At 38.5% G+C, this 25550-nt stretch overlaps 2 protein-coding genes, 1 long non-coding RNA gene and 1 pseudogene across 3 annotated transcripts in view; 3 read left to right on the top strand and 1 right to left on the bottom strand.

The window, feature by feature from the left end:
* lin7b (lin-7 homolog B (C. elegans)) overlaps positions 1 to 1643 on the top strand; it is a 5808-nt gene extending 4165 nt beyond the window's left edge. The window contains exon 6 of the mRNA XM_016447037.1: positions 808 to 1643. Coding sequence (XP_016302523.1) covers positions 808 to 829 — 22 coding nt within the window. The 3' untranslated portion in view covers positions 830 to 1643. The remainder of the gene's footprint in view (positions 1 to 807) is intronic.
* On the bottom strand, positions 833 to 12898 carry LOC107658475 (uncharacterized). The gene is made up of 3 exons (XR_001630790.1): positions 12835 to 12898; positions 12491 to 12637; positions 833 to 882 (listed from the first exon to the last, which is right to left on the bottom strand). It is a non-coding gene; the product is annotated as an uncharacterized LOC107658475 (long non-coding RNA).
* LOC107658473 (uncharacterized) lies at positions 2163 to 6655 on the top strand (annotated as a pseudogene).
* Positions 12899 to 15481: 2583 nt separating the features above from the next.
* LOC107658413 (potassium voltage-gated channel subfamily C member 1-like) overlaps positions 15482 to 25550 on the top strand; it is a 66646-nt gene continuing 56577 nt past the window's right edge. Inside the window, exon 1 of the mRNA XM_016446950.1 lies at positions 15482 to 16105. Coding sequence (XP_016302436.1) covers positions 15482 to 16105 — 624 coding nt within the window. The remainder of the gene's footprint in view (positions 16106 to 25550) is intronic.

The following is a 25550-nucleotide window of genomic DNA, read 5'->3' on the forward strand; positions in this document are numbered from 1 at the left end:
CCTACAGAAATTCAAATGGTTGGGGGGTGGGGAGGGGCGAGGTTGTGGTTAGAACGCTTGGTTGAGTGAGTGCATCTGACGAGACGACGACGAAGAAGTGCTGCTGCAGTTAGTGCATCAGAGAAAACAAAGAAGAGCTGCTGTGCTGTAGCTTCAAATTTTCGGCATGTCTAGAACAATTCTTACAAGTATAACACGACGTAGCTGGGCGCCGCGGACAGATGCCGAACGGCGCCGCCAGTGTGCCTACACTCATAGAAAATAATGTATTTGAATTTAGTTGAACCACTGATGTAGTTGAACCACTGATGTAGTTGAACCACTGATGTAGTTGAACCACTGATGTAGTTGAACCACTGATGTAGTTGAACCACTGATGTAGTTGAACCACTGATGTAGTTGAACCACTGATGTAGTTGAACCACTGATGTAGTTGAACCACTGATGTAGTTGAACCACTGATGTAGTTGAACCACTGATGTAGTTGAACCACTGATGTCACATGGACTATTATATCGATGTCCTTACTACCTTTCTGGGCCTTGAATGTGGTAGTTGAATTGCTGTCTATGCAGGGTCAGAAAGCTCTGCAATTTCATCAAAAATATCTTAGTTTGTGTTCTGAAGATGAACGAAGGTCTTACGGGTTTGGAACGACATGATGGTGAGTAATTAATGACAGAATTTTCATTTTTGGGTGAACTATCCCTTTAAATGTCTTTAATGAAATATGCAATATTCTACTGAATGCGCTCGTAGCCTATCTGTATTTTGAAATTTCGTACATCGTTGTCTTTTCACTGACAGGTCTTTGGAGTCCAGGGGTTAACCAGTCTTGACCTCGGACTGACCTGCTGATCCATTCTCCCACCCTCTCTGCTCCTATAGGATGACAGAAGACCCAGAGGAGATCAGTGTAGACTACCCTTAGCTATTTATATGTTAGTGGAACGATCTCAAAACATGTAGACCTCAAATATGCTATTTTCCCTGGCCATGCAGGGGGAGAGACTGTATAGTGCATTTGGTCTGTCTTGAGTCAAATTTTCTATTGTGTTCTTATGTGGACCCTGCACCCTGTGATGTTCTCGGGGGTTGTGTGTGTCTGTTAGCACAGAAGAGAACTTTAAAAATTGGCTGCCTAGTGCAAATACAGAGTGTGTGTACTTATAGGACTTTGTGTCTTTTGCCGTAGGATTATTGCTGAACTGAATGGCATGATGGCTCCTACGTAGACCATTATTCATTCGTTCACGTATCAAGTCTGTGTTTCAGAAAACATGCATTGACAAAAGAGTTAAAGCTATGCATCCCATTTCTGTAAGTATTCTTGTATTATGTGTGCTGCTCTGTGTGAACTACATCAGGAGTACACAAACACTGTTATTGCAGAAGACACTTCCTGAATGAACAGATTGCTCTGTACAAAGCATGCCATACTCAAATAGGGTCGTCATGACAGTGTGCTGCTATGAGTGGCTTTGCGCTGCCAGTCATAGTGCCTATGTTCAATGCTTGAATTTTTGAGTTTATTTATATATTTATTCATACATTAAAACCAACAATGTAATTTAATAGTCTGGTGAGTTAATTTATGCCCACAGATTATAAACATTTACCATGATCACCAAAGTTTTGAGAAAATATAACTATTTCATTCGTTTACCATATACCTTTTATTTGTATTCTTTTTGTAATAATGAGAGTGAGCATTTGTTTTGCGTTATGGTTTATTATAATTTAATTGTCATTAAATTCAATTTCAAATTTAATTTTCATTGTCATGAAAATATCACAATGTACTTTAGTTTCTTTCTTTTAATTTTTGGAGTTAAATTTGACTGGGCTAGGACTTGTTTTGATAGATTTTATTAAATTCATCTGTAATGTGAATGACCCTAATAAAACCACTTTCACTTACAAAAAAAAAAAAAGAAAAGAAAAATAAATATTGTAAAAGCTTCTTGCACTGCTAAGACGATCCTAGTATCCAGTACCTGCCTATATATAATAATTATAGAAACGACTACGTTATTTATTTGCTTTTATTGTTTCATCTTTTTTTTTTTACTGTTTAGGTTCACGTTTCTCGGGAAAACTCTCATATGATCGAGGACTAACATTACTATTTGTTTAATTTCTCTTCTTGGACGCGCGTTCGTTTCCATAGCAGCAGAAACGCGTAAACTAGGCAGACTCCATTCCTATGGATGGAGGCAGCATTATCTATGACCAAACACGGAAAGGGTCTTATCAGTAATATTTCACTTGTCTAATTTTCGACGGAAAGGAGTTCCTGTATCTATTTGGTTGTTTATTTTCAATTTTTGCGAGGGAGTGTATGAAGCAAATGGATAACCAGAGACGAAATGTCCAAACCAGCACAACCATTGGACACACGCATCTGCAACCTTTTCCGTTTTACTTTAAAACTTGCAAGGTAAGTTAGGCACGAGAAACATCAAACTTGGTTACCAACCAAGTTTGTTTTATTAACTTTTACAAAAATCATGGTAACCATAGTTACAAGAGGAGTTGTTACTACAGTTAAGCTGGCAGCTTGCTTTTATAGCAACTTACTTAACCGAAAACGAAACTGAACAAAAATAACTTAAAGGCACAATATGTCATTTTCGCTGCTAGAGTGCGCGTATTCAAAATAAAGAGACAAAGGTGTAGTTTGATGATGCCTGACTTGTGGAATCATGGGAGTTGTGGTCTTCATCCCCACAGCCGATGCAATCCGACGGGACTCGGGCAGAAATCATGTTCATGGATGAGCTCAGGGGCGTAGATTACGCGGGGGACGCGGGAGACGTGTCCCCCTAACTTTTAATATCACGTAAATTCGTCCCCCGCACTTTTTCGGGCAAGTGTGTTCGCATAGAGGTTTTCAAGAGCCGGTGTGAATTACACAAGTCAGCAAAATATATAACACTGTTCTAGTGTCTTTTGGATATTTTAATTAAAAAAATCTTACATATTGTGCTTTTAACAAAGAGTTTAGTATGTCTGAAGGACGCCAAGGAAAACAATGGTTGTAGAGTTAGGCTTTATCAGAAACTGTAGTTAATATTGTGTTTTTGATGTTCTTATTTAGAGCTTTTATGCCATGCTATGTACTGCATATATGGAAGACCTTGTTAGTATATTAATAGCATCGTAAACCTCAGGTTTAAAGTGTCCTAGACTTTAACCTTTCTTGTTGACTGGCCTAATGGTACAGAACCGAAGAAACAAGATGTGATACTATAGATACCTTCAAATGCCTTCTTGTCACTGCCCCAGAATGCCCCTCTTCCTCCAGTCCTCCAGCGTCAGAACAAAGTTCCCGCCTCTGCTCACTTCTCTCTCACCTCGCACACTGAGCATGACAGAAAGCCACTGAATGGATCTCTGTACAATGAAATCCACTCTAAAGCCCCTGAGCACTGGACCACACACTTCCTCAGCGAGCTGGCCAGAGGGTGAGATGTGTGTGTATCTTTGGAGATTTTGGTAGGTTTTTGAAACTAAATGTGGTAAAATACATACTGGTAAAAAATGTATAGCCTGAATGCACTGTAAGTCGCTTTGGATAAAAGCGTCTGCTAAATGCATGAATTTAATTTAAATTTAATTTAAATTTATGAATTTCTTTCTGTATATCATCCATATGTGTCTGTTTGATCCTCTGCAGCTCAGCCAACAGTGAGAGTGGTCTCTAATCCTATCAGTGAAATGCAGGACCGCTACAGAGGTCAATTAGCAGCACGTGAACCTCCGGCTGAACACTTTAGCATGATGCAGGTGAGATAAAGAGGCTGAACATTGTAGGCTCAGGAAAAATTTCTACTTGTCCATCCTTTTCTTTAGAAAAAAAAAACAAAATCTGAGGCTCTTACAATGAAAGTGACATGGAACAGTCTGTAAACATTAAAATACTCACCGTTTTAAAAATATAGCCACATGATATACATCTTGCACATCTATCAGGCCTATTAATGCAAGTACTTTTATAAAATTTCATCCATAAAATCCCAAAAATTGAAAATGAGGGATAAATCATTTTTTCAGTAATCAACATTATGCCACAAATGCTGTCGATTGAACCTAAAGGGATAGTCCACCCAAAAATGATATTTCTGTCATAATTTACTCACCATCATGTCTTTCCAAACTTACATGACTTACTTTCTTCTGCAAAACACAAAAGAAGATATTTTGAAGAACATTGGTAACCAAATAGTTGTCATAACCACTGACTTCGATTGTATGGGCAAAAAAAAAATAAAAAAAATCATCTTTTGTGTTCCACTGAAGAAAGAACGTCGTACAGATTTGTAAAGAAATGAGGGAGTGTAACTGAAGTTTACCCAAAAATCATCTTTCATTTGTATTGAACTAAAAATATTTCTTTAATTAAATGGTTACACTTTATTTTAAGCTGTCCTTGTTACAGTGTAGTTATTCATTTAAGTACTGAGTAATATTAATTAACTAAATGTTCTTACCATATGGTTAAGATTAGGGTTTGGCTTATGGCTACTTGCATGAAATTATGCATAATAAATTGTTATTATAATAGTAAGTTCATGTAACCTGTAACAAGGAGACCTTAAAATAAAGTGTTACAGAGTAAATTTGGCACTGAGAAACACGCAAAGCTTTCTTTTGGGGGGGGTGGAGAATAAAATGTATTTTTGAAATGTTAGGCAGTAGGGACCTTCATCAATATTTTAAAAAATGCTAATTCATGCAAAGTATCTTAATGGATGGCTCTCATAGCCATGAGGATTCAGTAGCGCTCTACAGACAGCAGTTTTATCTCCACTGGAGCTTCTAGGCTGATGGAATGACTCACACTTCTCTTGATTTTAATCGGGCACTGTACAGACAGCTGGAAACGGCTCAAACGGCGTTTGTGCAGGAACCAGTATGTAGTACAACCACGACCGACTTCAAGCACTTTAACAGGTAACTCTCCACCACCAGAGGGCGGTGTGTATGCACTGATGGATTATATGCTAATTCTGAAATCTGAGGTCAGTGGTGGATTCTCAAAAGTGATGAGGGAGATCAAAGGGTTTACTGACGTGATTCCATCCCAAGATGTAAGTGTAGGGTAATTTACTATTTGAGCAATCTGCTTCTAGATGCCATTAGAGCAAAGCATCCATCACCAGAACATCAGGGTAAAGCTGAAATCTGGCCTATAGTGAATCATGTGCAGCTCCAAGTAGTTCCTGACTTTTGACTGTGTATAGCAGCAGAACGGATATCTTGCATTGCTTGATTATTTAGAATTACGGTGCATGTAACACACTCTACACAGGTTATCTAACTCAACCAAAAATGTCTTTACACACGGTCACTTTAACAAACAGTATGTTTAGGGTCAGAACTGATTGCAAAACTGTTTTTTAGATGATGTAAAGGAATAGTTCAACAAAAAATAAGAATTCTTTCATTTACTCGCCCTCATACCGTTCCAAACCTGCATGATGTTCTTTCTTCACTGAACACAAAAATGTTACTATTTGTGCATACAGTATTGTTTTGGGCCCCATCTTCTTTCATTCTGTAAACAAAGCCTGTTGAAACATTCTTCTTTTATGTTCCATAGAAGAAAGTCATAAGTTTGTAACAACATGAGGGTAAGTAAATGATGACAGAATTTTAATTTCTGAATGAACTATCCATTTTATGGTCATTAAGCTTAAGGTTCATCCAGCTTTGAATTTGCAGCATTAGACAGATGCTTTATTTTTCACGTTGGTCTGCTGCAGGCCTTATTAAAATGATTTAGTGAAGCATTGCTCATCTCACCTTCTGGCCTGGCCTCCTGAACCTGGTCAGCTCTTGATTGGTGGGCAGCACTGAAGGTCACAAACACTCATTGACGTTAATTCACACACCTCTTCACAGGAAGTCTTTGTATGACAGTGTAACATATGGTCTCTATTTTTTTTAAACTGGTACATCTGCTTTGCTGACTTCATAACTAAGAACAAATAGTTTTAAGAGCACTTAAACCTTCTTCCTGTGTTATAGCTCTTTTATTGAGGCAGCAATGGTATGGAATATACAAAGACATTTCCTTATGCTATGGAATGAAGAGCTTTAGTCTCAGAGGACCCACAATCTCCCAAATGTGTTTCTATTGACAAAGTAATATATGAGCTAAGTGAATGGTCAGCATAGAGATAAGGCAAGAAGGTAATAGACTTCAAAGCACTAGTATGTGCATGAAATGTATTAATACTCGTCTGAGAGCCTTGTGCCTTTTCTTGCCACACTAAATCATTTTCTTTTCCTCTGTTATTGATAATCCTTTTTTCCAGGTCAGATTTGTCTCCTCGCTCTGTCCTGGATGCAGCTACCTTTAATGGAACCTTTACTAAGAGCGGAGCTCACAGCCAACTTCCTGCTCACAAAGCTCCATCCACTCTATCATGTCAGCCTCGGCTGCCTCGCACACCTCTCTGCCTGTGCCCCACAGGGGTAAAAGTAGTCTGTATATGGATAGTTTTACTGTACCTGTGCCTCCCCCAACATCGCAAGCCACTGGTGTTGCACAAAGTGGGGTGAAATGGCACTGGACATTTTAGGCGTTCCTAAAATGTATAGTACTGAGAATCAGACATATGGAGGAAATAAGATGTCTATGGTATAAGAAAATAGACAAAGTAGGGTGGATGGTTTGATTTTTAGTTTTGCTATAATTGATCTAAACTACAAAAAATGGTTTAATCAATATTGCTTAATTTCCATGCTTTTCTTTTGTCACTCAGAGTGTCAGTAATAAATGGAGAACAAAAACATATTAGAAGTGATTGGTGGAAACATTGATTTATTGATCTGGTGCGTGTGCCTGTATGTTTGTATTCTTTATCCTTAAAGGGATAGTTCATTCAAAAATGAAAATTCTTTGCTTATCTCATGCCATTTGAAATGTGTATGACTGACTTTCTTCTGTGGAACGCAACAGGAGATATTCTGAAGATCATTCAGCTTTTTTGTCCATATACTGAAGTTGTTGACCTATCAAAATAGTGTCTTATGTTCCACAGAAGAAAAAAAGTCATAAAGGTTTGGAACGACATAAAGGTGAGTAAATCTTTCCCAGTGTGCTGTAATTGACTATATATGAAATGATTTAGTGCATTTTAGATAAGATGTATGCTTAAAATCCCAGGGGAAAAAGCTGCAAGTAAAGAGGGAAGACCAGGAAGAGACTGAAATATCGCTGAGGAGGCAGTTGGCTGCACACCTAGACAACCCAAGAGGGTTGCACAGTAGTGTGTGCTTAAACACTACCTTTCTCTGCTCGTGATCTCATAAAGAGAGCCTAAAACAAAACAGAGAGAGTGGGGTAATGGGTAAAATATAGAGCATTAGTAAGAATGTTGCAATATAGTCTGAATTTTGTCCCACCCAGTTTCCTCCACCTACTTGCTCTTGCACATTTCGCTCTCCTCCCCCAGCTCTGCCTCCAGCAACGTGCCAAAGAGAGAGCGAGAGATCAAGCAAGACTGATTTAAGACCATATGTGGAAGCTAGATGAATAAAAATTAAGGAACAGGTGAAGGCAAAGATTATGAAACAGGAGGCTAGATTTATCTTTTAGAGAACTATTAAAAGCAAATAAAATAGGTAAGGGATAGTTAAAAGATCAGAAAGAATAATCATTATTGACCATGTCTAGACATCTATGACCTCTTATTGTCCTCGGGTTTTCTTATTGTAGATTGTGGTATAATTTGATTTGAATATTCTACAATCTAGCCTACAATTTTTAATGCAGGCTAAATGTTAGAAGTTTCCATATTTAGGCGTGTCCCTTCAGGATATTATTTTTTCGATATATGCCTACTTTTGCCCTGCTTGCATTATCTGATTTACTTTGGATGTTGAGTCTGCTTATGCAGAATTCTGTGACATGTCCTGGTGCTTATCCTAATTGGTGTAGTGTTGTTGTCTCTTTCACACAGAGACACAAATTCTACCGTCTTGTTTTGGAACACCCATAAGAAGGAGACACATATCTGTATGGACTGAGATAAGGGTTATAGATTTACACTGGTAATTTATGGCCCCTGGAAACACACACTGACCAAGGTAAAAGACACATTCCTAACAGGTCAACATGTAAGTAGAGGTAATCTGTATGCCATTTATTCCTCTTTCTGTATCATTTCTTGTGTAATATTTTGAATAAACTATCTGTCTATCTATCTGTCTATATATCTATCTATCTATAGCAACATGAATTGTAAATTTATAGCCTACGTTTAATGTTCATTAATAACCCTGTTTATTTATTTATTTTTTAAATATAATAATTCTGCATTATTAAGCGATAGGTTAATGAATGTGTTTGGGAATTTTGTTTTGTTTTAAGAACTTTTTAAAAATCACGTTTGTGTACTATTTTGAATAAACTATCTGTCTATCTATCTGTCTATATATCTATCTATCTATAGCAACATGAATTGTAAATTTATAGCCTACGTTAATGTTCATTAATAACCCTGTTTATTTATTTATTTTTTAAATATAATAATTCTGCATTATTAAGCGATAGGTTAATGAATGTGTTTGGGAATTTTGTTTTGTTTTAAGAACTTTTTAAAAATCACGTATAAAGGTAACACTATTAGGAATGCACACAGGGGGATCCCATGTCACCATTAGACTGAGGAATAAATTGCATGGAAATACAGATTTACAAAACAAAAAAACATCGACAGAGAAAAAGGGAGGGGATAAAACGAACGGAAGAAATAATAGAGGCAGCTTAAGGAATAACATTTCTAGTCGTGCCTGGCAAGCTGCTTGTTCGGCATAAATAATTTCAAACAGACACCTCAGTCTGCAACTAAAGACCTGGTTACGGTCTTCTTAACCCTGGACAACGGGAACTGGTGAAGATACGGAAGAAAGGATGCTAAAACTGAGACGAAAGGGATAGACTGTTAATGGAGTGAGTGCATGAAGATTAAACAAATAGAGAGAGAGAGGTGTTTCCCCGCTGCACGTTTCGCTTGGTTGAATAGACCGTTTCGTTTAGGAAATACAAATAAAAGGTTAACACGAGCTTTAAGTAATAGAAATGCTTATTTACCAGGCAAATATTTTTTTTGATATTAGACCTGTAACATCTATGTACATAACGAGAATAATTTATTTGAGTAACAAGGCTATCAAAGGTGCAACTTAGGTGATATATTATATTGTTCGTGGGCTAGTCTTTTGTATCACTAAAGGAACTGAACTACGCACTGTAGCACAGTTGCGTTGTTTTGAACTAGCAGGTGTTGTAGCAAGAATATATTGCATTATTCATAACTGTAGCCATTGTATAGATAACAAAATCTTAGGTTTCTGCACAGTCATCTGGACCTACGCCAAGAGGATCCCTCCGTTCAGTCAGAAAACAGTCAATTCCACGTAGCATTTTTGTGCAGTTTGTGTGTTCATGTGTGTGTGTTCAGTGACCCGCACACTGCACGCACGCGAACAGAGCCAGACCCAAAGCGAGTAAGTATGTAATATAGGTGTTTGTGCTGTCTCTGTGTCGTGATTTTGTGTACAAGTGACAAAATATCACTTATGTTCTGAGTGTTTCTGTCTGTGTGCCCGGTGTACTGATGCAAAGCAGGCCTGCCTACCCACTGCCTCTGCCAGTCAACGAACTCAACAAGTAGTAGTCAGGTCTTCTTTGTTTTTGCCACTTAAACCCGTGTGCGAATTATGGGAGGGATTTGGTCTAAGCACCATAATCAAGATTTGGGATAAGGGGAGAGGGGTATTTATTTTTCACATATAAGCATTTGTACGGTATTACAGCGTTTTGCTAACTATAAAAGTCACATTACAAATTTTAGTAAGAATATGCTAAATAGACGTTCGCTAATAGAATTCTGAGGATGTAACCATGGCAACAGTACGCTCATCGAGCGCTTTAGATTAGTATCGGACGGTACAAGTCAAAACAAAATTACTTGTCACATAATCATAGATGTACACTATTATTATCGATCGTTCACACCAACCTTGTGTTTTGTTAAAACTGTCTATTAGAGGTGTGAGACGTAAATTACTGACAGAAAAAGTAGACCCCCTAAAGGTCATTCAATAATTCCCACACAACTTAAACCCCTTCATAATTTTATTTGTAATATTTTTTAAGGTATTTCTGGTATGTTCCATTATTTTGAGTTGTCAGTCCAACAAATACATGGACGTTTTATGTCCCACAATGATTGGTGTCTGATTTTTTTCTTCACATGTCACCTTGATATGTGATGGAATGTGTCTTTTCTCTATGTTAACATAAATGTCAAATCTTACTTATACCTGTCTGCCCACTATTTTACCCCCTCTGAAACAGAGTAGCCAAGTATATGGCCTTCTGTATGTTATAGGGCAGTGTTTCTCAACCAGGGGTCCGTGGACCCCTAGTGGTCCTTGACATAAGGCCAGGGGGTCTGTATAAAGTATGAATTTTTGTATAAATTTTGTATATTTTGACATGACATGTTCCCATGAAAGAAAAATCCAATATAGCTGATGATATGGCCAAATACTGGACAAGTCAGCTAACTTGAATTATACTTGACTGCATTTGGTCCTCACAAAGACACAAATGATACGAGTCAATTTTGTTCTGGGGGTCCTTGAGGATGGTTCTGAATTGGACTGGGGTCCGGTACGCCAAAAGGTTGAGATTCACTGTTATAGGGAACTCAAGTGTTCTCGTTCCATGCACTGCATAAGCAGTTTCTTTTTTTCCCCATCACTCCCTACCCATTGGCAAGGTTCTCTACAATCAAATGTGATCAAAACTCTAGAAAGTTTGTGTTGACTGTAGATGGGGCACTTCTCATCATACCATGACCCCTATGTCTCTTACTAATACTCTAAAAACATGTGGATCTCGAAAAAATGGGTTCCAATACGGTCGCGGATAATAAAATAAAACAATGCTAAATACAGATAATAGAAAGTATAGGTTGGATAACCAAATTGTTTACTTTTATCTATCTGAGCCCTGGGGCCAGTTGCATAAACATAGTCACTATGTTAAGACTGTGTCTTAAGAACTAGTTTGACCAACTAGGAGTTAGCCAAGGGGTAACCAGTCTTACTTTTCAATTCAAAAATTAGAGCAGTCTACCTTTTTGTAACTGATTTTAAAAAGTTGTGACTAGTCTAGAAGAAAAAAAAATTACAGTACACTTTTTAAGACTAGTCTAAGCAACCTTTATGCAACCGGTCCTGAACTTGAGAACTAGCCTACTGATCTATAATCAGTACTTTTGTTCTAACTTGTTTTCCTCTTCCTCTACACTTTCTCATCTTATCACATACACCAGTTAAACTTTTCCTGTTTGTTTCTCTCAGCTTTTGGTCCCTCCCTTTCCCCCTCCCTCCTTTGCCCACTCACATCCCATTGGCAGTGCCTTATTTCAAACCATTTACTCTCCCTCTTGCTGATGCCTTTCCATGATTTTGCATCCTTACAGATGCACTCCTTCCGAACAGTACGACCATTACACATCACCTGAGATGACCCCCGTTTTGACCTTCACTGTCCTCCGTTTGTTTTTCAGTTCTTTTTTTTTTGTCACCCTACTCCATTCTTTCCCACCGCTAAGAATAGTTTCCATCAAGTTCATGTGTGATTTGGCTTAACACAATTATATCCCATCTCTCTCCGGCTTCATTCCCTGAGTACTTAATGGGGGACTATAAAGGGATGGTAATTAACTGGAGAGGGCACTTTTATTAATTAGGTTTTAACGAGAGCTGAGGCTGGGGTGGGGGGGGAGTAGGGAGTGGGGTTATAACTATCTTAAGAACACTGTTAGTGCTAGATATGGGAATATAGTCATGCACATCTCAACGCTGTCACTTGTAAGATGAGTCCTCTAAGTCCCTTTCTGAATCTCTTTCTCACTCTCTTGACTGAAAATAAAGAGTGGGCCTTTTGAAAAGGGCTTCTGACTGCTGAGAACAGAGCTGTGATTAGTTTCAAAGCAGAGGTCAAAGTCTGACTGATGACCTTCTGAGGATATATCGTATATGCATATGTGCCAATGCTTTGTAGTTTGTCTTTGCACAGCTTAATTTAATTTAAAGCTAATTAATTGTGCTGTGACATTGCTTTTTTTTAATGTGCCTGTGTTTGTGTGCATAAGCGTCCCTGCTCTGTTAATTTATTTTCTTTTAGTGCTATTCCACAAGAGACGTCGATATGAGCAACTCGACTGAGAGTAGCTTAGTGCACACAAATAAGGGAGAGAGAGAACGAGGAAGGGATTGCAAAAAGCCTTAATCACTGAGATCAGAAAGCTCCGAGATGATACATAGTCAGTTCATATAATTCAGCGATTGAATTGCATTTGTTCAGTGATTTCAGTTAATTAAAAGGGTGTATGGGCTAAAAAGGGACACAAACCTGTATGCAATGCATCGACAGATGGTTTGCATAAGGCATCCATACCTCAGTCGGGGAGAAAGCTTGAAGAGGAGGGGGTACTGCAGTATTTTGTGCTGTGCAGTTCCCCAATGAGTCCTCTAGGTGGCCTTTGAGCACCGCCGAGCTTCAACTGCAGTGGGATAGCAAGCAGAAAAATCCAAAGAACCTACACTGCACCAGACAGAGAGAAAGGGAGTTAGAGTGAAGGTACAATGCACACGCACTACAGCAGCATACTGTACGATAAAAGAAAAATAGCATAGATATGGTTCAGTTCTACTTCCTTTTCATAAAAATGCATGTATATATCACTTCTCTTTGGCATTGTTTATAGAAATTGAATAATTTATGAATGGAGCTTCATTTACCTTTACTGCAGTCATTCCTTCACATTTCCCTCAGTGGCCGTAACCTGTTCTCTCCCTTTTTCCTCTCTCCGTGCTCTCTGTCGATATAGTGCTGTTGTCTTTTATAGGCGTATCTGTCCTTACAACCAACCCCCATCCCAACGGACATACACACCCCCATCCGGCACACACACTTAACAATGATTTCCCTTTTTAGTGAGAGCCTTGTTTTTTTTTTTTTGCATTGTCAGCACAACTTTTTTCCCCCTAGTTTCCTATCAGTTTCAGTTTTTCCTATTCATCATTTTATTTATTTACTCCTTTTGTGTTCCTTATAGTTATTTATTTCACTATACAAGCCTGACATATTTAAACACCTTGCAAAAACGGCACTGGTTTAACTAATATTAAGATGTTGGGAGGCCCAGACAAACATAGTGATGTTTTGATGGTGTAGCAGAGCCAAAGTGTTTCCACTTTTGAGGATTTAGTTATGTATAATTATGAGAACTACTCTGAGAATATATATTGTAAAAGCAGTGTAACACCAGCACAATTGTGGGTTGAGTTTTTACATTATTATTTTACAATTACTTTATATTATGATTATTATTAGGTTTGTTTTTTATTTTATTTATGACTCTTCAGTTTACTTCTGTTATAAAACATTGTTTTGCTCATTTTCATTTCCAATGCTTATACTGCTTTAAATGATTAACTGAAACTCATGCGCTGTCCGTGGTGCTGAAAGCAGAAACCCACTTAACTGTCTCAATTACATTGTTTCATATGATTCAGCCTCTCTTCTTCCTACAGTTCTCATATTCCTGTGATCTTTGTTTTAACAGTTAATCACAGGGGGACATAAGGGAAAGCAAGAGGAAGAGTGAGCTGAGGATAATGGATAAGAGTGGATAAGTAATGAGGGAAGACAGTTTGACAGATATGTATGGAACAGCCATGCAGCACAGCCAAACGAGGAACAGATAAAGAAGAGTTATTGTGAAAGCAAAAAGAGACAACACAGAAAAACATATGTCGTTGAAATCTGACTCTTGTCCACTAAAAAAAATTTGCTAGGCAACAGTAAAAAGTGCTTCATGTAGTAACTTGTTTTATTACATTTAAAACCCTTATTTAACATGAGGGAGTCAATGTGCCTATATTAGGTCACACTAACTAATTTTTAAAGGTTAAATCAGCTACAAATGGCATGTTACCACAGAGACCCCAAGAGAAAAAGATAATAGCGTCCCTGCTCCATATTTCCAAAATGGGACGTTTTGATTGGAAAAAGAGAGCCAGGACTCATTTGTTTCACTATAGCTATGAAGTAGAAACATTCCGTTTTTAAAGCACTTGCTTAGTGTAATGGAATGAAAACATGATTGTGCATATGAGAGGTTACGTGAAACTAACCCTTTTTAGGTAAATTTGACAATTGCACACTCAAACAATTACAATTTTCTGGATTTTACGCCTGTAACCAAGGTTAATACTGTACACAGACTGTATTGAACGGTCTGCATAACATTAGCACTGCCCAGAGAGAGACAGAGTAAGAGTAAATGCTCTGCAGTCTTTTCTCCCTATTTTGTGTAGCTCAGCAAATAATCGTTATGCCTTTAGCTTTTCTCCCTCTTCCTCCCACCCTTCCTCTCGCTCTCGTTTTCTTCCTCTCCCTCTTTCTATTGGATACGCTGAGAGTGGGAGGGGGGTGGCTGTGAAATGTTCAGTCATTTTCATCTCTGTTCGCTGTAATTGAGCAGAGTATTTTAGTGAATTGAGGGACATGAGAGCTGAGTGATGGCAAAAGACGGAAAAGGAAAGATGGGTGGGCATTGCAGAGGAGGAGGGGTCTCTTTCCTGTTTATTATGTGACACCTGAAGTATATTGAACTCACTCCTTTATTAAAACACTTATCCCATATACTTGCATCATCATTCATCTGATTTTGTATGTTTGCTAGGGCCGTCATTTTGACACAGTTTTATGGACAGGCCCTCTCTTTTCCAAGCCCAATGAGTAGACTGTACCATAAAGGACCTTAGGTTTATGATATTCGAGAATGGTCTTATATTTGCAGTTTTTTCCAAATTTCAATAGGATTTTGAAAAAATCTGGATTGACATTGCATTGCACCACATATACTCTTAAAAAAGTTACAAAACTGGGGCAGTACCATTTAAAAGGCACACCTTTGTATGCATTTACCCCTAAATGGGTACGTATTAGTATACTTAAATGGTACATATTTGGCTCTTTAAAAATAAAGATTCCCAAAGGAGGTTTTGCAGTAGAACCATAGAAGAATGGCTTGGGTTCCCCAAAGAACCTTTCAGTGAGCAGTTCTTAAAAGAACCTCTTTTTTATTAGTGTGAAGAACATTCGAATAATCTCCATAGATGTTAAAGATTCTTCATGGAACCATAGACTCCAGTAAAGAACCTCTAAGCATATAATAACTTTTGAAAAGGTACCACCCCGTGACAGCTTTTGTACAATTTTCCCTGCGGTTGTACAGAGCCATTAGTAACCGGTGCAAGAACTAAGGATGTGATGAGTTAAAGACAGGTTACTTTGACCAGTCTGATACTGTATAAATGTATGAGCTTCACTAATTTTCTCTTCTCTTCTGTTCTCCCACCGCAGGCTCCTCCTCCCTCTATGCTCAGTTCGGTGTGTGTCTCCTCTTACAAAGGGCGCAAGGGTGGGAACAAGTCGTCCAACAAAGCATGTTACAGCGCAGACATGACTTGTCCGTCAGACAGCGAGAAAATAGTGATAAACTGCGGGGGGATTCGGCACGAGACGTACCGCAGCACACTGAAGACGCTGCCTGGGACGCGCTTGTCCTGGCTCACGGAGCCAGATGCGTTCAGTAACTTTGACTATGACCCCAAATCCGACGAGTTCTTCTTTGACCGCCACCCCAACACCTTTGCTTTTATCCTCAATTATTACCGCACAGGGAAGTTACATTGTCCCAACGATGTCTGCGGTCCTCTCTTCGAGGAGGAACTCGCGTTCTGGGGTATCGACGAGACGGACGTGGAGGCTTGCTGCTGGATGAACTACCGACAGCATCGGGACGCCGAGGAAGCGCTGGACAGCTTCGAGACGCCCGAGCCGGACCTGCCAGAGGACGACCCGGCGCTAACGGGTGGTGCGGACGGGGATTTGAAGAGGTTGTGTCTACAGGAGGATGGCCGCAACCCCAGCTGGTGGAGTACCTGGCAGCCGCGCATCTGGGCGCTGTTTGAGGACCCCTACTCCTCCAAATACGCCAGGGTGAGTGAGTGCACCGGCATCTTGTTAGTCTGCGTTATTAAACGTGTCTGTAGCAGTTTGGAGCTCACTCAGTCGAACTTTTGATACATGTTCGGCTAGTATTTGACTGGATATTTCTCGTGCACATGGAATTATGAGCTGGTTCGAAAGAGTCGCAATAGTCCAATCACTGTCGCACTTGGCACAAGTTGTACACTTTTGGTAAGTGTGTTAGCTGCGTTCGGAGAGAAAAGGACTCGGGTTCGTTATGTGGGGCGTTTCTTTGTCACTCTCTCTGATAAATGTAGTATTTTGTCTCGCTGTCTGTCACTGTCTCCACGCGCATTATTTGTCGGTGAACGCCGCGTCTCGAGCTCTAAGCATGCGCAGTCGCCTCCTCAGCACTTTGTCTCGCTTTTTTTAACTTACCTTTTTGCTTCTGCTTCTAATGTAATTATAACCTCACTTGAATGTTGAAAATAAAGTTGCTTTAATGGGTTGAAGAACGTTGATTCTAACAAGTTGATTCTAATTCGTCAGTCGCAGCATTCAGCGATCAAATATTTCATAGCTGTGGTCGTGTTCAATCGTGGTCACTACAAGTAAGCTAATAAAATGTTTTCCACTCAAATCAATATTTAATGTCCATTTATTTGCCGAATAAGCGTCTCGCAAGACGAATAATTATCAGTCAGACGGTAATTATCGCAAAAGTTAACTCTTAATTATGAGACACGCATTCATATCTCAACCGCCAGTCATTGCGCAGGCGCAAAGTGTTAATACATTTCGCTGTTGTCCATACTGCAGAAGGTTACCTGGCAGACCCCTACGATATTGAACGTCACAGGGCATTTACCCTGACTGAGGTGGGCACTATTGAGTTTTGGCTGTGAACTGCGTTACCTTGCAAACTGTGAATGTTTTTTTATTATGTTAGAAGAACGTTTTTCCCACTTGTTCCTGCTTTGCTGGAACAATTGTGCCCGACAGTAAGCATGCTCACAAACGTTTTAGCTATTTTGCATATTTGATCACGTAAATTATGTGACCCCCTAAAATGCTATAGGGTTAACCAGGCACTGTATTTGAGAAAATTCTAGCTTACCAAAGCAAGTTACTGGTGTCAGGTTGTGCTTAGGTATGTATCCACTTTGGAAGCACGGTATCCCGGGAACTACTGAGTTTCCCATGGGTCTTACTTTTAACTGAATCAGTTTCCTGCTTACTCGGCAGAAGCCCTGTATGTCACTGGCACCACAATTACCCGATAATCTCTACATCCATCTCACATCCAGACCTGAAGCTTAAATTATTATTTTTTTCTGGGTGCCCCACTTGGGATCCCAATTTTGGGATAATGAGCATAATAAGGTCATATGAATTCATAGACTTTACACAGATTGCAGCCCAATTAGATGCACCTAACTTTTTTACTTGCCTTTTTAAGTAAGTAATCAGATTTTTTTTCCTGTCAGACAATAATCTTTTTTGTTATATAGCTACAAATCTATAGCAATTTTAGGAAACCAAAGTCACTTACTGACCCTTGTTGGTTAAGCTGGAGCAAATGAAAGGCAGTTCACCCTTTGCCTCTCAGTACGTCATTCACGAGCTAGTGAACAGCGACCATTTATCTCCTTTATCAGCGCAGGCTGGTTATTTAAGATATTTATCTCCCGCGGCACATCTGGGTCAATAGATCATAGTCATGAACAGTCGATACACACTTGCTTTCTTGAAATGAGCCCAGGGTTCCATTTAACTGATCAGTTTTCGATTGCATTTTGGGTTGCATTTGATTGCAGAATTGCTCTTAATGTGTTTGAAGTGTCTCTGATTGTAAGTTACCCAGCTCTTCTCACAGTTCTCAAGGGGAGGGAGAGATGCCGTCATCGTTTTACTGCGTCGTCATTGAATGGAGGTCTTTTATCAACAGTGACACGCATAGTGTTTTATTAGCGGGCTGCTGTATGGGTGCAGGGCCTCGTACCAGATTGCTAATCATCACTTACAACCTCCATGTCCCTTTCTCTCGCTGTGCTATAGCGTAACACTGCGGCGTCTCATACTAGCTGACTGCACGTTGATTTCTGCTGCAGAGCAACCGAATAACAGCAACAGAGGCAGAGCCTGTGCATTTGTTTGTGTGTGCAAGTAATGCTGTTAGTCACTTTTTATAAATCTAAAAGTATGCAAATTGCATGCAAGGTGTGTGTTATCTCAATTTTTGGTTACATCTTTAACTGATTCAATTTTCATTTCAAGCTCTTGTTAAGATGGCGAAGGTGTCTTCAAAGTACATGCTGACTTTCAAAAGACTGTTGCGTCAGGCAGTATAACATAAATAGCATGAGTATTTGAGTTGATCTATGAAGGCAATACTGGGAGCTGTATCGCTCTCTGGTTAAATCCCTGGTTTAAATCGGATGATCCAGTGAGCCTGTACATAGGTGAAGAGTTGCAGCAAACCCTGGCTCCTCATTGGCCAGATTAAAGGATTCAGAATTTCAGATAACAGTTAACTACATTTACCAACCTACAGTGCCATTTTATTCAGGTGTTTTCTAACTTTTTGATGCCATGAACTACCAAATATGATGAATGGATTGCAAGGGGCCCCTTCCTAAAACATACAAGACAAATAGATTTTGATGTATAAAAACACAATTTATATTGTGAAAAAAAAATTTATAAATCTGGAAAATATTTACTTAAGTTCACAGTGTATTTTATTTAATTTTTTTATTATTTTTTTATAGTGAATTATTTTATTTTATTAAATTTAATTTAATTTACAACTTTTATTGTGAAAAAGATTTTATTTTATTTTAAATGAAAATAAATGAATATAAAATATTATCTGAAAATATTTACTTTCTATTAAGTTGACACTGTATTTTTTCTACCCATAATAAAGTTAAATGAATTTAATTTACAACTTATTTTGTATATTTTATTTTATTTTATTTTACACACTTTTGTGGCTTCCTGGGTTCCCCGAGCTCTAGCTTGAAAACCACTAATCTAATTGACAATTGTCTCTGTAGCGTAAAGATTTGTAATTTATGTGTGATGAACTAGAACAGAAGGTGCATCACCTGGAGAGGAGAAGATGCAAAAAACACTCTACACACTGGAGTTGTATGACAGGTTAATTCAAAAAGAAGCAATAGAGACCACAAAAATAAAGCATCCTCAATGACAATTACGCGAGGAGCAAATGCACAGTATGCAGAATGATTGGAATTGCTTTACTGTTATTCAGCATCTCAAGCTTGTAGTCGAGCACATGTTGTATGAGCAGATGGATAACAACCTGCGGGTGCATAGTCATTCACGTGCAAAATCCTATTCGATAAGGATGAACAACTATTAAATGAACTACAGAGCTCTAGCAGCGTTTCTTAGCAACAGCCCGTAGTCAAAATAATCCCACTTTGCAGTGCTCTGTGTATTTTGTTCCCACGCGTAAATAATATATATGCAGAAAACCTTTAATTAACGTCACAATTCACCTCGCCTCAGGTAAACGGTCCGGTATGTATTTAGAAATGTGCGTTTGTTTTGACACTTTGCATTTTTCATAATACTCATCACTAAATAATTGCTTTTACATGCGTAATGTTTTAGTAGATCAACACTCAATCGATGGCTGTGTCACAAACCCTAGTGAGTTCCCTACTTAGACAGCATTTTTGTGTATCATATCAGCCTGCATGCCTATGTTTGTTGCCAGTACTATTCTAATCTATTTTTATTCTAATCAAAGTAAGTGTCTTAACAACAGCAGTTCACCTTACCGATATTTAGTTCTCTGCATGAATAATATTCCATTTTTAGGTGTAGCATTCCTGCAAACATTTGATTATCCTTTTCTAATAGACAAATATCATGAAAAAATATATATAAAAAAAGAATATATAAACAGAATATATAAAATATATTTTTACCAACACCCCATTTTAGGTACAGCATACCTGCACACATTTGATCATCATTTATCTAAAAGACAAATATTTAAACAAATAAATAAATTGGGGGAAGATTTTTTGGGAAAACCAGAGGGAATAAGTCTGGGAAAATCAAAGAAATACTTCTGGGAAAACTGGAGAGTAAAGTCTACTTCTATTCTAACCTAATTCTATTCTAATCAAAGTAAGTGGCTTAACAAAAACTCTTCACCTTACCAATATTTTGTTCCAAGTATGAATAATATCCTATTTTTATGTGTAGCATAACTGAAAACAGTAGATCATCCTTATCTAAATGACAAATTAACAGACAAATGATAGACAGGCTGACAGAAGGACAGACAGAAGATGGACAGACAGACAGATAGATAGATAGATAGATGGATAGATGGATAGATGGACAGATAGATAGATAGATAGATAGATAGATAGATAGAGATAGATAGATAGATAGATAGATAGATAGAGATAGATAGATAGATAGATAGATAGATAGAGATAGATAGATAGATAGATAGATAGATAGAGATAGATAGATAGATAGATAGATAGATAGAGATAGATAGATAGATAGATAGATAGATAGAGATAGATAGATAGATAGATAGATAGATAGAGATAGATAGATAGATAGATAGATAGATAGAGATAGATAGATAGATAGATAGATAGATAGAAGGGGGAAGATTTTGTGGAATACCTGGAGGAAAAAGTATGCATTGCCAATACTTTTGTTCTCTAATGATGTTCTAATCAAATTAAGTGGCTTAAAAAATATCGTGGTTTTTTTTTTTTCAGCACTTACGCTGGATTTCCCAATAGCACAAATGTCCCATACCCATCGTATAGTACTGTCTCCCCGCCAGGTGTTTGTAAACAGTTAGCAACACTGAATGCTGAAAAGTTGTGCCAAAAATAACTGAAAAGAATTAAATGTCAGGACTCCAGGGACCTGAAACTATTCAAAAAGTGTGTCGCTCCTATTGGCAAATGAATATTACTCCTTGCTTCCTTTGCAACATTTGATTTATTCATTGCAAACATGTTTGAAGCGCATCCTCAAGGGCCGCATAGACCACAGCATCCCTCTGTCTACAACACATCGAGTGTGATCAGATTCCTTTCCTTTTAACCGCAAGCTTTTTCTTCTAAAATGGGCTTGTGTTTATCAGTTCCTTAAAAATATAAATTACCTTTTGTGTTCCCTGTAATGATCATGCTCATTTGTAACCAGACTTTGTCTGGCTGTAAATGCTTCTTTTCAGATGAGACCGCTTTTGGCATGCATGAACACACCTCCAATCTTCCCCCACTGTTTCCCTTCTTCTACTTTTACTACATCTCTAAATATAGTAAGAAAATTAGGGATATGTGGGACAAGATCTCGCTCCTCTCAATAACAAGCAGGCCTCTTCTTTCTCCTGTACTGTTCATTTACACTGGCAGCGAGAGCTTAACCGAACCACCAGGGCGACTTGGGTTTTATGCAGTATCTGTACCGCACATGTCTTCTGGCCACATATTGCAGCAGCAAAGTGCATGATAATAAAGCTTATTGAACCAGTCACGCTGAGACCAATAAATCGGTGAATGAGAGGTAGAGCGGTGGATGCGCTTGAATCTACAGTCGCAGTGTGCTTTTACCCCCTCCTTCACTGGCCGCTGTCCAGCTCGCCGATGAATGAGTCCATCTGAGTTGCAGCATATTTGCTTTTACAAGGCATCTTTTCCTGGCTCGAGGCATTTTGTTTGCTTCGGCCTTTTCTAAACTAGACTACATCAACATCCCAGTGAGCCGGTCATCCACCCTGAAGTCTAGTCAGCCAGTGAGCTTGTACCTCTATGGTGCTTTATGCGGTGCAGCGCTCCTACTTTGCATTTTAAATAGGTGTTGAAGACCAGCCGATGCCAGAGCCAACGACTTATCAGTGTGAAACCACCTACTTTAAGGTTTTTTCATAGCAAGACCATTATACTGCCAAAATAATCATAGGATGCCCAGTGATGTCCAGAACTCCTCATTTTGGTCAAACTCTGCACCACTTGAGCTTTTTTTGTTTACAGGGCAAATGGAAAACCCTGTTCCCTTGAGCACTCGATGGTCACAGGGGGACAGTCGGCTAAAACCAGAGAAGAAAAGCCTTGTATTTCAGCAATACACACCTCCCAGAGGTCCATGTGGGTCCAACGGGACGTTAACGCTTTTGACCCACAGACATCATTTTTATTGTGTCTAGCAGCCTGCTTAGTTTACAGGTCAAATGCTGAATTATTCTTATCGTTCCATTCGGGAGACTCAATTTAAAATTTATTTTAATGGCGTTCGTCATTAGCATGTTTATAAGCTAGCATTAAAAATACAAGGCAAAAACAAGTAATAGGTAAAACAATCCATTTTCATTGACACTACTATAGGCATTTATTCTTTTATTTACTATACTTTAGTTCTATAGACAATTACTTTTATTTAATTTTTTTTGTAGATTTGTTGTTTATCCACCTTATTTTTTCAATGCAGTAGTAAGCTTTTTACTGATAATGTGCAAGACGTCTTATTCATTAGCTGATATAGGTAAATAACTAGTGTAACCAAGAGTAATAACAAAGTACAGTAAACTGTAAAAAAGTAAAAAATGTAAAAATTAGCAATTAATATGATAACAGTTGCTAGTTTGCAATATCAGCTAAAATAAACAGACGTGGCTGGTATTGGAAGCCACATTCAAGTAAAAAAATAACTGCACCCACTCTTATGTCAAAAATAAAAGTTTTTCTCAGCTTTTCCGCCATCTTGGAAAAAAAAATTTCTACCAAGCTTTGTGCAGTTACTTGTCTTTTTGTCTCTGAATTGTGTTTTATTGCGTCTAAAAAGAAATTTACAGTTTTTGAATCATGACTCTTATAAAACAAAAAGCCATTTAAGAGAACTTTACTGCACAAATACTACACTTAAAAAGACATTTTGTCCAAAAATCATCCATTTACTGACCCCTCAACCTGTATGACTTCATATTTTTTCTGAGGAACATTTCTGTGGAATATTTATACAATGTTTCAACTGTTTTTTCCCCCATAATTTGAAAGCCATTAAAATCCAAAACAACATTGGACACCACTGACTTTCTTTGAGAGGACAGAAGGACATGTTTCAAAGAAAGTCATACATGTTTGGAACGACAAAAACCGACACGCACTCCCAGAGTGACAACATCTATTTGGATGTCTGTGCTCATGGCACTTGAAAATATATTCATAACAGTCACAAGGGGGACTCTGCAGTCTCTCATGCAAACACCATATATGACACACACATACAGATTATTTCTCTCTTTCTTTACACCCCCACCCCTCCATTTCCCACCAAATCCCTTGCGTTTTCTCAGGCACACTCCCACAATACTTCATTTTTGCACAGGGCCGGAGAAACTGATCTATGACTGGAAATAAGAAAGAGCGTTAGTAAGGGAAAGAAAAAAGGAAGAGTTAGTGAAAGAAAGAATAAGGGAAGGGGGAAACCATGGTGCTGTAATATATCATGGCACTTTTACTTTATATATAGTATATCCTTGTTCTGTCATGTTAATCCCAATAAGACGCTGCCATTCCATTACACACACACACAAACACACACACCAGACTATTAGTATGAAGCAATTTTTTTCCCTGCCGGTTTTAGATAAGCCTTTTACTCATGGATGTGGCTAGATTGCATGCTCGTGTGTCTGTGTGAGCACACTGGAACCGAGGAGAGAAAGAGCAGTGCTCATAAGATGCTGATGGTGGTAATACTGCAGCATGCTGGATGGAGGAGCAGGAAAGGGAGAGGGGAATTGCAAATGAGAAATGAGGGAGTAAGACTGAATGAGAGCAAAGATAAGGTGGTAAATGGAGAGACGAAGCTCTTGCTGGAGAAACAGAGAAAAATAAATGATAGGGAAAAGACTAAATGGGCACTGGACAGTGAAAGAGTAAAGATGGCCGACATTTGTTAGCTGAAATGCATGAAATATTTGTTTACAGGTGCACGCAGCAGGTTTTTTTTCCATGTTCCACAGGCTGATGTTTGCCTTTGGATGTATACTGACGACTAGTGGTGTGGATGCTATGGAAGCCTGATCCGCCACTGAATAAAAGAATTTAAAAGGTAATTGTGACTTTGTATCTCGCAATTCTGACTTTTTGCATGATACAAACTTGCAACTCTGACTTTTTTTAAAAGTTTCCCTTTATATTTCACCATTCTGAGAAAAAAAAGTCAGAATTGTGAGATATAAACTTGCAAATCGGAGGGAAAAAAGTCTCTCAATTCTGACTATTTTTAGCAATTGAGAATTTATATCCCACAATTCTGACTTTATAACTCACAATTGCACGTTTATATCCCACAATTCTAACTTTATAACTTGCAACTGCAAGTTTATATCATGCAATTCTGAGGGAAAAAAGTCAGAATTGTTAGATAAAAAGTGGCAATTACCTTTTATTTTTCATTCAGTGGTGGAAACGGGCTTCTATAGGATGCAGCATAACACAAGCAAACATTATCAATTATAGAAATGCTCTACTCCAGTGGTTCTCAACCGGGGCAAACTTCCAGTGGGGCCCCAATAAGTCCAACAATTATTTAAATGTAGTTGTATTACCATCATTTTAATTAAAATGCTAAAAAACTACAAATAAAGATCTACAACATTACACTGAGCTCGTATTTTGGACGTTATTTGCTTATTTTACAATAGAAGCAATGGAGCTGCTAGTTTCAGCCTCAGACGTCACGCCCACAGGAATTATACAGGATTTCCGGGAGATGTGTGTGTCACGTTCTTTAACGTTCCGCCTGGAAACAAAGATGCCGTGACGCCAAACCCCCTCACGAAAGAAGAAAGCCGTCGTGTTTACAACTGTGATGACGAGCAATTGATTTAAGAGGTTTAAAATTAATTTAAAACCGTTGAGAATAGAAAATGATTATACATAAAATATAGTGCAATCAGTTCGGACATTGCACAGTGCTCATTCAATAAATGCACAGCTAAACAGATGCGTTTTGAGTCTGCATTTAAATGTGACTAATGTTTTAGCACATCTGATATCTTCTGGAAGCTGATTCCAACTGCCGGCGGCATAATAACTAAAAGCGGACTCCCCTTGTTTTGTTTGAACCCTTGGTATTTGATCCTAATGATCTGAGTGGTCTGTTAGGTTTATATTCAGTGAGCATAGCTGCCATGTATTTAGGTCCCAGGTTTTTGATCCTAGTGGTCTGTTAGGTTTATATTCAGTGAGCATAGCTGCCATGTATTTAGGTCCCAGGTTATCCAGGTTATTATAAACGAGTAAAAGTACTTTAAAATCAATCCTAAATGTAACTGGAAGCCAGTGTAAGGACCTGAGGACTGGTGTGATATGCTCAGATTTTCTGGTTCTAGTCAGAATTCTGGCAGCAGCGTTCTGGATGAGCTCCAGCTGTCTAATGGTCTTCTTGGGAAGGC

The sequence above is a fragment of the Sinocyclocheilus anshuiensis genome, unplaced genomic scaffold, assembly GCF_001515605.1.
Source record: "Sinocyclocheilus anshuiensis isolate Anshui unplaced genomic scaffold, SAMN03320099.WGS_v1.1 scaffold371, whole genome shotgun sequence".
NCBI classification, from domain to species: domain Eukaryota; kingdom Metazoa; phylum Chordata; class Actinopteri; order Cypriniformes; family Cyprinidae; genus Sinocyclocheilus; species Sinocyclocheilus anshuiensis.